At 54.3% G+C, this 12,679-nt stretch overlaps 1 protein-coding gene across 5 annotated transcripts in view; it reads right to left on the bottom strand.

Annotated features, from left to right (window-relative positions):
• The window catches only part of KIAA0513 (KIAA0513 ortholog), a 59,148-nt gene that overhangs the window by 17,512 nt on the left and 28,957 nt on the right, over positions 1–12,679 (bottom strand). For all 5 annotated transcript variants that reach the window (XR_004346814.1, XR_004346815.1, XR_004346816.1 and 2 more), the window contains exons 2-4: positions 3,924–4,427; positions 1,779–1,878; positions 919–992 (exon numbers count right to left, since the gene is read on the bottom strand). Coding sequence is in view for 1 of the 5 variants with exons in the window: in XM_032612220.1 (XP_032468111.1) it covers positions 919–992; positions 1,779–1,878; positions 3,924–4,258 (509 nt within the window). In the remaining 4 variants the exon portion in view is untranslated. The remainder of the gene's footprint in view (positions 1–918; positions 993–1,778; positions 1,879–3,923; positions 4,428–12,679) is intronic.

Below are 12,679 nucleotides of genomic sequence, written 5' to 3'. Positions count from 1 at the left end.
GGCCATTTTCCTCTAGTACATGCCCCGTGTTCATGGGGGACAGAGAAAGTTGGGGAGACACCGAGACAGGGAATTAAAGTCAAGAGAGCAGCTACATTTCTGTTGGGAGAAGAAGGGGAAGGAACAGGAAAGGAGGGGTTTTCAGGCCTGGAAGGACACAGGGACACAGAGAAGTGGCCACGGCCTAAGCCAGGGGACCAGGACCTGCTCCGAGGCCACACTGAGGTGAGGGAGGAAAGCGGGCTCAACTGAAGGTCAGATCAGGGTCAGAGCTTCCCTCCCTGTCCCACGCATTTCCCCCACCCCCACGATCCCCCAGGTAGACACGGCCGCTCCGGTTCGCGCTGCGGAAGGCGCGTGCGGCTCTGATGCACGACAGGATGTAGGAAGAGGGTCAGGAGTCCTAGAGCCGTGCGTGGGCCTCAGCTGGAGGAGGCCCCCCCGGCCACACGGAGGTGGGGGGCCCTTCTCCCCAGCCCACGCTGTCCTCGGCGATAAAAGGCCCCAGTGGTGCCTCATTAGACCTCAGGGCAGCGATGCCATCCAACCACCTCATTAGTGGGCGGCGACCCGGTTTAGAGTACTTCACCACAGGAAATCCAGAGAACCCCAGACCTCAGCTGGAGGAGGGCAGGGCCGCTGTGTAGTCACAGCCTGTCCCGGGGCCCGCTGCTGGCAGGTGGGGACCGCTCACTCCCCGCCGCCCCCCCACCCCGTGCCCCTCCCCCCGTGAGATACTGGACACTGGTCATGACTTCCAGACAATGCTGCCGCCGCGGGGGAGGGGAGGTGGTGGGGGAAGGGGAGCAATTGAGCTGATGACGCATGCGGCTGGTTCTCACGACGGGGGTCTCCCAGGTGGGGAGGGAGGGAGGACGAGAGGTCAGGACGGAGGCGCTAAGCCGCAGCATCACTTACTCGAATAGGACCACCGCGAAGGACTGCACCAGGCGGTAGAAGGTGGCCTCCGAGACGCACTTGGAATTGCAGCGCTGTCCAGGAAGAGGGCAGCCGCGTCAGGCGGCCGCTGGTGGAGGTGCACCCAGCTCAGAGGGGCTGCATGCTCACCGCGCCCAGCATCTCTAAACACAGCTGGGGCTCGAGCCCAGGACAGGCCCTGCTACCCAGAGACCGGGACCCAGCAGAGGGCTGCCCCACCCCTGACCATCACTCAGGTGCTTCCTGCGTCTCCTTGTGAGACGTTTAAAACTAGGAGCTTCGCGCGCTCACCCACGTGTGGGAAACTACAGAGGGATGGGACCCCAAGATGACAATGCTGGCTGTTTTCTGGGTGGCTGATGTATGGGCAGTTTCTCTGTTTTTGCTTATCTGTATTTTCTAATTTTTCTTGGAAGAATAAATTATTTGTGACCAAAAGATACTTTAAAAACGAAGAACTTAATCTACTTTACAGGAAAAAAATAAAAAGAACCTACTGGCTGTTTTTAAAACTTACTGTTTATCTGAGCTTACATACATGGCTGTCATTCTCTTGAATATTTTATCTTTACAAAAATGGAATATTGTAGGTTATTTAATAAAAACATGTGTGGACATAGCCCATGTGCTGGTCTTTAAAAAAGCGAACTTTTCTGGAATTTCATGAGGTTGACAGCCCAGCATTCCTTTCTAGTGGGGCATCTTCCACTATTCTAATTAGACTTTATAACATCTCTAGACAGAGCTTTACGCTTCTTCCTGTGGGATCGTTTTCCTCAACTACCTTCTCCAGAGCAGGTGGGCTGCCCCACACCACAGCCCAGCGTCACCCCTCTTACCTGGGCGCTCACGTACCGGGCAAACCATTCCCGGCCTTTTCCGTTCTCACTGCTACAGGACTCTCCGAACTTGGCTTTCTCCTCCTGGTCCAAGTCCTCCCTGGAAAAGAGGGCAAAGGGAAAAGACAGGAAAGCTTTAATCCTCTGCAACAAAAATGGCTACAGTAGGGAAAGAGGAAGGAGAGGAACTCCTAAGTGCAGTCGGCCCTCGGCATCCGCACCACGGAACCCCGACGGTAACTCGCCCCCGCCAAGTGCGGACCCTCATCTCAGCCTCCGGGCAACCCCGAGAGGAAACACTATTACTTCTGTTTCCAGGATGAGAAGCCCGGCTCGGAGGATCACACACAGCTGGGGAGTGGCAGGTGGGAGCCCCATCCAGACCTCCTGGCTCCAAAGCCCACGTGCATTCCCCCGACCTCCTGCCTCAGTGAGGTCTGGGTACTCACAAGGGTTCCATAACTCTCCGAGGGCTTGGCTCTCCAGCTCATCCAACTGCCCCCCATCTTTGCTGCTGAGGTCGGTATGGAGCCACCGACTGGATTCAAGAATTCCTAATATGCTCAGTCTCAGCAGGACCCACTGGGGCCAAGAAACACAAGAGGTCTGAGGCCACCTCCAGCCATCACAAGGAGGGGGGCACGGTTGCTTATTCCTCTGCACTTCTGAAGAGCTAGTCTGCTCTCTGACTCTCCATGGCTCTGTGTGAGGGGTGAAGATCGGGGGACCCCAGGCCTGGGGGTCACCCCCGCCAGGGTGGACAAAATGCTCACCTGATCTCAAACCACTTCCAATCATCTTCGTGGGGGGGGGGGGGCAGTACTCTACCCCAAATGTAACGACTAAAAGGGGGAAGCAGGAGGCTGAGGATCCACCGGCTTCTGCAATTTCATTCATTTAAGGTTTTATAGAAAACATCTTGGTCTCACTTATCCCAAGTACCGACACCAGATGAAATGTGAGAATTTGCCGGGCGTTTGCAGGGAGTTGTGGAATGCTCTTAAAGATGCATCTGACTCACTTGTCCACGTTCCATGTTGCCGACTGCCTGTCACAAATCTAGACTGGCCTTCCTGGCAAATTAGTGAGCTTCTGGGCTTTCTCCCCTTTGCATTAACTGGGTGTACTCAGAGACTGCTGACTAATTTCGGTGTCAATCAAACAAAATGAGTAGGAAGCCATGTCTACTGCTCTCCCAGAATGCATTCAAAATCAAACATAAAAGCAGTCTGGGGACAGTCAAATATTAGGATCCTAGAACTCCTCCCCCTTCTAACTGCAGAGAAGACGGAGGCACACCTGGAAAAGGTGGAACTCAACCTTGCCAGTTAACAAACGAGGGGCCTAAACCTCAGCAGGGAAGTACATCCTCGGTGCGTGGCGTCAACAGGCAGAAAGTCTTCTTACGCTTTAACGACATTGGAAAAGGGTCCCTTCAGCCAGAGCGCCTCAGGCCGCAACGCGCACATGTGTAGAGGCCTCACTGAATGCAGGTTCTGACTCAGTGGGTCAGGTGGGGCTCACGACTCTGCATTTCTCAGCCCCCCCACCCCGCGATGCTGATGCTGCGGGTCCCAGAGACGATCTGAGGGGCAGGACCTCCAGCATTTCGCGCACCGCTGTGAACGACGCAAGACCAGCCGTCAAGGCCTGAGGCCTGAACCGTGTTTGCGGCGTGCTCCCCTTTCCGCTGCTGAGATGGCAACAGCCGTGAGTCAGATTCCCGGCTCCTCGGCCTCCGCTCTCACTCCAGGCCCCACCTGTGCTACAACTGTCACTGCTCGTTGTTTGCACTGTCAAGAACCACCAACGCGAGGCCAGAGAGAGGTGCGAGGGTGGGTCCCTATCTTAGCAGCTGCTTAAGGCTCAGCTGCCCGACAGCGTCCCAAGGGCTGCGGGTAACTGAAACCTCCTGGCCTTGTACTGCCCCTAAGTCACTGCCAGCTAACAACCACCTCTGAAGGCGTGCCCATGGGGGCTCACCTGAGGGTCCGTGGGAGCAAAGCCAGGGCCCTGAGCGGAGGGAAGGAGTGGCAGAAGCTCCCCAAGGGGGCCTACGTGCACTGGGGTGGGGCGGAGACGCGAGGGGCCCAGCAGCTTGTGAGGCCTGGAGCCCTGGCCGGTGGCGCCCTGCGAGGGGCTCACCCTCCAGAGAAGATCTTCTCCACGTAGCCGCGCATGAACTCCCGGAGCTCCAGCAGCTCCGCATCCTTGGCCGAGTCGGTGCTCTGGTTGGAGGAGAAGGACTCGCTGGAAGAGCAGCGGCGGTACTGGCCCCAGGACGGGTGCGAGGGCGACTCGCCCATGTCGTTCTCGCTGTCGGCGGACTCCGTGGCCTCACTCTCCGACGCACCCTCGCCCGGGGAGCTGTCCCCGTCCTGCAGCTTTGCGGGCAGCATCTCCAGGGGCGAGGAGGTGGATGGCTTGGCCCCGGCCCCGAAGTCAATCAGCGAGCCCACGGGGACCTCGGGGGCCTCCATGGCTCGGGGGGGTGGGGGGCACTGCCGGCAAGGATGCCAGGCGGGGGCTGGTGAGCGAGGTTCCCAGGTGTGTCAGCGGGAGCCTGAGGCTGAGCGCACGTGAGCTGCTTGGGAGCCGCTGGCCACCGGGACTGAGTCCTCTGGGGCGGCCCACGGGGCCCTAAGGCATCTGGAATGGAAGCAGAGACACGTCATCATCACCACGAGAGCTTCTCTTCATATAACGGGAAAGAATTAGGGCACGAATGCCCTGTAAGAGGCTCCAAACTTCCAGAATTTGGGCCACCTGTCTGCTGATGTCATCTTCCTACTGCCCACTTACTGTTAAACACCTGCTATATGGTGGGCAAACAATGAACAAACACATACCATCCATCAGGATTTCTCCAAACTAAGCAAGGAGACCTCGAGGGGGCTGCACCCCCCGGCCCTCTCCCGACTCTAGCCGACCAGACTGAGGCCAGTCAGAACAGAAATCACCGCAGATGGCCGTCTGCCGCCCACTCTTGCTGGGTCACCAACCACTGAAGACGGTGTCGTCAGGCACATGCTAAGCGCACGAGTCTCCAAGGCCCACGTCTCTTCCTTCCCGGGTTCCTTTCTTAGCATTTTCCCACTCAAGACCCAGCACCTTCCTGGCTGTCGGATATATGTCCCCTCTCATCATCCCCCTAAACCCTCCCGTGGTTTCTTTCTTTTTTCTTTTTTAAGCACCTCACCAGACACAAGATCTGCTGGCACATTTTAAAAAATGATTTTCATTGTTTTTTGGCCACACTGCACGGCATGCGGGATCTTGGTTCCCCAGCCAGGGACTGAACCCCCGCCCCCTGCAGTGGAAGCGCGGAGTCTTAACCACTGGATGGCCAGGGAAGTCCCTCCCTCTGACGGTTTCTAAGCAGCATTTGCCGAAGGACCCACCTCCTCCTACCTGCCCCTTCCCTGCAGTACGGCCACCCTCGGCAATGGCATCCACCCCTGGTGTCTGTTCCTCCGCCCCTTAAGCTAGACGGTCCTCTCCCTTCTCCCCCACCTTCCTCCCTCAGCCCCATCCCTCGAGGCTCAGCTTAGTGCCATCTCTTCTGACAAGCTTCACTCAAACCCTGTGCAAACTACTTACTGATTCCTGCGTGGCCCCACTGGCATTTTACTTACGCTCATTTCTAAGTCTGCCTGTTTGATAGGTTTATCCCACTGAAGTACAATCCCCTGAGGGGTGGACCATGCCTCAGCCACCTTTGTAGCAATGCGAGTGCCCAGCACAGAGTCCTGACTAAGTGTCCACTGGACGTTTGCTGAATGGATGACCAGACCTGACCGTGAACACGCTCTAAGAGTCGGGAAGTCAACGGTGTAGGCAGAGCTGGGATTAGGATCTTTGCTTCTAAACCAGTCTCCTGCTGGTCAGTTCAGGGGTCACCTGCCAGTTCTGGGGCTCCCTCCCCCATGAAGATGGGCAGAGAGCTAAGCAGTAAGTTAAAGCCCTCCTGATATAAGAATCCAACTTGATCCTGGGCACTGTCCCTATCCTCCCCCTCTACAGACCCCAAATATCTAGGACAACACCTGGCAGACAGGTGGCTGCCGATACTGTGAAACTAATGCATCTTCTGAGGGTAATTCAATATCAAAGCTGCATTCACTGCCCGTTAAGAGCTTCATGTTCACAAATCGATTACGGGCTCCTCCAAATTCCCCAGACCGGGATATTTTTAGATGCCCTGAGTCAGAAGGATGGAATGGCTGGCTCCGTGTCACTGGAGTGGCAACGGCCCCCCTTCGGAGAGTCCTACAAAGCCCGCCTTGGTCCAAAACAGAGACGCATACACCTCAGCTCAAAAGAACTTTCTGGGCTAGGAGAGCAACAGGGAGACTTAGGAGCTCAGATGGCAACACAGACTAAGGAGTCTTGGGCCAGGGCCAGGGCAGCCCTGGCCCCTTCTCGCCAGCAGGGCCGGTGAGCTGTGGCCTCTGCTCTCTGGGCCAGAGTCCCCGTCAGACGCTGAGGTCAGGTTAGATCTCTAAGGTCCTTCTGGCAACCACACTCACAGACTCTCCAAAGAACAGAAAATAACACCTATAATGACTCACCGGATATTAAAAATGGAAAATCACACACTAGGAAAATGTTTGCAGCCACGATGATAGGAAAATTGAGTTAATCATATCTGTATGATAAATTCACCCAAATCCAACTAAAAATCTATATTCTAATAGATACACAAACTACTCAAATAGGCATGGCACACAAGAGGAGGTATTATTATTAAGTGCTTAGATAATTCTTCAACCCATACTAATAACCACACATACAGATAGGCAAATCAAAACAATTAGGTACCTGCTTATACTACAAAATAAGCAAAAATTTGAAAATTATAACCCAAAAGCAGATGACATTAAGATAAAACTAATATTCTCAAACAATCCCGGCAACAGGAATAGGTAAGAATTTAGAAAGCAATTTCTATAATTCTTATTTTTCTCTCCTCTGATCCAAGAACTCAAATGCTTGGAATTTATTCTGAGAAGATAATTCCAAACCGTCAAAAACAGTTATGTGGAGAAAAATGCTCACTACAACATTAGTTATCGTCCTGAAAAATAGGGGAAAAAAATCTAAATATAGTAAAGTGGCAAATATATTCTAACAACTTGATGTAATGGTAATCCGTGTATATGATGCAATTAGCAAAATGCTCACTTTATAGTTAGGAAAACAAATATTCCACAATCAACAAATACTTACTGAATCCTATTGCAGGCCAACCTCTTGTTTTGGGTGCTAGAAATACTGAAGTGAGTGAATTTTAATTGTACTATAATTACAATCACGTATACATGTGAAAAAGGACTGAAAAAGGAGATAGAAATGTATTACCATGCTGGCACCAAGGTAACCGCCCCTTTTTATTTTATTATCATTAACAGTGGAGTTTACAATCAATAAAAATTCAGAGGAAAAGGAAACAAGTTACTGTATCTTTGCAACATTTCAGGCGGTTGGTCTGAAGGGCAGCATCTATTTACCAAAGCAGAACTTGACAGCACAGGAGGGGCAAGGTCAGACCCAACGGTTACGGCTATTTCTGGTCCGGCCCAAGGCGCTCTCCCAGCGCCTTTCTAGCTTGGAAATTCGGGGAGTGCATGAGTCATCCTTTCCCAGAAGCCTCCTCTGTGGGCTCAGGAAGGAGCGGACAAGGTGAGGGGCCTGGCCCTGCAGGACAGGAAACAAAATCGACAGGGGGCCCAGTCCTGGGCGCCACGTGGGCAGCATGGGCTGCAGAGTGCGGGTTCCTCTGCCCGGGATCTCATCTCTCAGCCAACCTTGCTCCCGGAGCTGAGATGCAGGTGAAGTGGCCACTTATGCTAAGGGCCTTGGAAGTGACCTCACCCTCTTTCTCCAGGAAGGAAACATAATTACGGGCCTCTGTCCAGGACAAGGTGATGGTCACTCTCAAGACACCAGGATCACACACCTCACTCGACTACCTGTGCTCTCCTAGCTGCAGAACACAGAGGAAGTGGGCCCAGCGGGGACTGACTGCACCGTCCCCGAGTAGGGCCAGCCAGCGGCTGCCACTCAGGATCGTGAGCCCAGCGGGATCAGATCTAAAGAGCTTTCTATAAAAGTGCTGAAATCTGCTTCATGAAATCTTCCAAGTCTTCAACACTGGCAACTAATTTAAATTTATTTCAAAACACATCATGGACCAAAGAGAACGTGTCTGCGGATTGCACTCAATCCCTCTGCTCTGTCCTGTGTACAAGGAGGTCCCCAGACCCACTGCAGGGCCACAGGCTCTGAGACTCAGGGTTTTAAATCACAGCGGAATCTCTGCAAACAGACAGCGTGGATATTAAAAATGCTTTCTACAGACTTGCAACCAAACAGACCTTCCTGCAACCGCGTCTTTACAATTCACCTCTTAGGCCCTATGGCAGAAGCTTCTACCAATCAAATTAGGCTAAAATTCTAAGTCAGCCCATGTCTCTGAGCGCTGAGAGGGGGCTTCTTCGGACTGGGGGTCAGGGAGGTAGATATCTGAGCTGAGATGGAGGGGGGCCGGGCCAGCCGAGAAGGCTCGAGAAGGCTGGAGAAGGCTGTCTTCTGAGCAGAGGACAGGGGTCTGGGTGGAGGAACAGCCCACACAGAGGCCCTCGGCAGCCATGACTTCGGAAAGTTCAGGCACTGGGAAGGCTGAGGAGGGAGGAGGTTGGCAAGGGGGGCCAGGTGAGACACTAGGAGCCTCGACTGGGTTCTCAGGGTGATGAGCAGGCAGCCGTAGCAGCAGTTTGGAGAAGAGAACGAGCGCAAGGGGGCCAGGGGAGGTGTCCCGGCCGGCGCATTCGGGGGAAGGTTTCCTGACCTCCTGCCCCGCCTCCCGCCCACATCCCCGCACCACGTGGCCCCAGCTGCGGCAGGAACTCGGAAGGAGATTCCGTCTGTGGCTGCTGCACCACATCCTCAGGGGCTTTGCTCAAACCCCGATTTCCCCAGCACCCGGGGTGCCCAGAGTGAGCCCTCCTCCAGCAGGCTGACCTTGGGCAATCACACAGGCTCCCGGGGCCGGGGGAGGCTCCGGAACCTTCTGGAACTCTGCCTGTGCCATCCGTCTCAGGCAGCTCCCTCTCCTTTACTGTCCCAGAGCCAACAGACGTGCTGCTCCTCCCACCAAAAGAAGAGACGGCAAGCCTCAATGGACCAGCACAGCCCACACGCTGGCTCAGGCTCCCTCCACCCCACCCGCCCCTCCTTTCACAGCATCAGAGAATCGGGGCGGGGGTGGGGAAGCAGGAGGCCCCCCCCCCCCCCCCCCCCCCCCCCCGCACACAGCTAGGAAGTGACGGGGCCCAGAGTCAAAACTCAGGTGAACGCCGAGCCCAGGCTCTCAAGTCACCACGTGGGCCCTGCAGCAGCCTCTCTGATGCTCTCCTGCGGGTGCGTCTCTAGAAGCGGAGCTGAGGGTCAGAGGCCTGCACAGCAGTGAGGCTCTGCTGGGGCTGCCGAATCGCCTTCCCCAGTCTGAGCTGTGTGCTAGAACAGGGGTCCCCAGCCCCCGGGCCTTGGACCGGTATCGGGCCGCGGCCTGTTAGGAACCGGGCTGCACGGCAGGAGATGAGTGGCGGGCGGGCAGGCAAAGCTTCATCTGCGGCTCCCCGTCGCCCGCGTTACCGCCTGAACCATCGCCCCCGCCCCCGGCCCCCAGTCCGTGGAAAAATGGTCTTCCACGAAACCGGTCCCTGGTGCCAAAAAGGCTGGGGACCGCTGGCCTAGAAGGCAAGCCCGGGCCACGCCCAACAAACACCTTCCCTGCCGCTGGGGCCGAGAACCTGATGTAGGGCTTCACACACATCCGTTAGATGGATTCTCCCCAGCACTCAAGTCAAGCTTGTGGAGATTATTTTCTTTTCCCTTTATCGTAAATGTATCGTTAGAGAAAGATTTGGAAATAGAAGAGGGAGAAGAAGCTCCTGGTCCCACCAGGCCAACAAAATCCCATCTCCATTCTCGTGGATGCCCTTCTGGTCTTGGTCAAAAGGCAAACCCCCCTTTTTTTTTTTTTTTTACCATTTCAACGGCGAGAAAAATTCGGATGTTTATTTGGCACCTAGCTAGTGGCTATCCCTCTCGTGACAGCTACAAACCTGCAGGGGACCCCAGTGGAGAGGGTCTTCTCTGCTCTCCCGAGGTGTGTTTTACTTCAAATGGACCTGACAGAAGGTCGACAGGCCGTCTGGGTTTGGCTGCAGGGATGAGGGGAGACAAGTGCACTTGATCGATGATTAGATTACTGTCATCTGTTTCGGTTCTGCTATGAAAGGACTTAATAATGCACGGTTTCCAGGAAAACTGTGCCTCACTGGAATAGCTGGAGGAGAGGAGAGGGAGAGGAAATAAGGGAGACCTTTCAACCCGCTGCTGCTTCCTTCGCCCTGTAGAGACTGCTGAGGACACGATGGAAGGACTGCAAACCTCAAAGTTCTGCAGAGCCCTCCTCCCCTCCCCATGCGGCCGCCTGAGCCCTGGCAGGGTCCCAGCAGCACGGGGTGCAGGTACCACTTCCACACCTCCCCGGCCTGCCACAAACAATCAGCCTCACAGCGCACAGGCTCTTCCTGCGGCTCCACCTGCATCTGTTCCCCGGGCACCCCTCCCGCTCATAGGTCACAGGTCACAGAGAGACCCAGTGGGCTGGCCAGGGAGGCGGGGCTGAGGAGGGGCCCCAGGTGGACCGCAGCCACAACTGAGGCTCGTGGAAACCCGCTTCCTGTCGCTCAGAACCTCTCCTGCAGCGAGACCCTAACAAGGACCTCCATTTGCCTCTGCCAGGGGCTGGTCACAGCGCAGCCCTACAGACGGATAAATCCGCTCAGCGCTTTCTGGCTGGGTGATAACTCACACTGCCTTGGAATCAGGAAGAAATGTGGCGCTACTTGGGGCTAGGAGACAAGAGTCATTCCGAAGAATGAATACGTGTCAAGTAAGAAGCGTCAGCATCCTTTCAGATGTCAGTGTGTCCACGCAACTGTTCAGACGTAGATTTATGTCCAGTCAATGTGGATCTAGGGCAACCTCAGGCCAGTGGAATTGAAACCCATTATTGCAGTCGGGCAACGAATGTAGGGGAGCTTCCTGGCAGCCAAAGCAAAAATGGGAATTACACCGGGTCACAAATTCTTTTCATTCCGACAAACTCATCTGTACGTGAACTTTACCCAAATACCGAACTTAAAAATCAACGCGTCAAGAAGATCCTCATATGAAAAGTCACTGATTATCACGGTGGAAGTCTCTAACAGGTCCTTTAAAAGATACAGAGATGCTGAAACATACATTGTTTAAATGGCTCTCCAAAAATCTGAAAGCACGTGTTACATGCATTTGGAGCAGGTATTTGTCGGTTGGAGCACGCTACTGGGTGAAGGTAAGATCTCCTTGGTGGCGCAGGGATGGAGCGTCACAGACCTGGAGACGTCATAGTTAATAATGTGCCCATGAGGGTCCCTCTCCCTCAAACATCAGATGTCCCCCAGGGCTCTGGCAAGCACCAGTCACCACCATTCATGGCAGAATTCTCTGAAGAGCACTTGCGCCAACATTCTGATTTGGTGATCAAAACAGAACTAGAGCTGGAGGGGTGCAGGGAAGGGGCGCCCCCAAAGCCCTGCTTGAGGCACCAGCTCCAGGGGTTTAATCGGGATCAGAGCTTACACTGGTTAAGGAGACGGGAACTGAGCAGCTGGTGAGGAATCACAGCCCACAGCCTCTGCAGGGAGTCTCCGAGCCATGATCTCTCATCCTCAAGGAAGGAGAGAGGACGGATGGGGGAGGGAGAGGGACATACGTAACCTGGTTTCAAAAGGGAAGACAGTAGACGATGAGAGAGAGAGAAAGCCACGTCAGGGGACACCCAGGTCAGAAGCAGGACAGCTCTGCGCACCAGGACCGGGAAGCGGGGAGGACCAACGTCAGAGCCTGACGCTGAACTGATCTCTAGAGCCTCACTCGCACACGCGCGCGCGCGTGCGTGCGTGTGTGTGTCTTACAGACCCGTCAATCAAGGGAACACCGTGGAAACAGCACAAGGGCTTTAGCAAGATACTAGACAAACGCATTACAGCTCTGAGGACAAAACAGAAAAATGTGGCTTGAATGCTGTGTAATTAGGTGGCTTCATCCATACTGTATTTCGTTATCCTAAAATGCACTTTTCTGGCACTTTAAGACCTCTGAAATCAGATGTGTCTGAGCGTCGCTCCCAGCCAGGCCCGCTGGGATACAGCTGTCATTGTCCAGAGACAGGAGTAGAGCCTCTTCTACTCTTTAATTTTAAAAATCAATTCAAAACACATAAATTGTAGTCACATCACTCAAAGTGAATCAATTCCCACACAGTGAACTCTCCCCTAAATCCACCACCCACCTCAGGGAACAGAACACGACAAGCCCCCACCTCGTCCCCCTCCCCCGAGCTCCCCTCCTCCCCAAAGGGAAATGGACCCGTAAAGGGCACGCGGATGGCAGAGAGGATGGTATGTCACAGAAACCCACGCACTTCAATGGCTCTGAGGCAACTGCAGAACAGGCCTCCGAATGTGAGGAAGCTTTAGAAGCCCTTTAACCAACTTATTTTGCTTATATTTTCCTCTTCATTATGGACAAGAGGGGTGCTTCATAATAATCTATGCCCAAGTCATTCTATAAGCGCTCTTACAAGAAAGACAGAATAAGATTCTAGGGACGAGCGAGCGTCATGCCACAGTGTAAATGGCAGCACCGCATCTTAACTCCTTGTGCATAAAATAGTGGTGAATCTGACAACCGACGGGGTCTTCGATCTGAAGAAAGACGGTGGTTGAACCCCTCCCCCAGCGTCAACTTGGAAAGATGTCTCTACCGCTCATGGGCTAAGGACT

The sequence above is a fragment of the Phocoena sinus genome, chromosome 19, assembly GCF_008692025.1.
Source record: "Phocoena sinus isolate mPhoSin1 chromosome 19, mPhoSin1.pri, whole genome shotgun sequence".
Taxonomy (NCBI): Eukaryota; Metazoa; Chordata; class Mammalia; order Artiodactyla; family Phocoenidae; genus Phocoena; species Phocoena sinus.
This window is presented reverse-complemented; position numbering and strand designations above follow the sequence as displayed.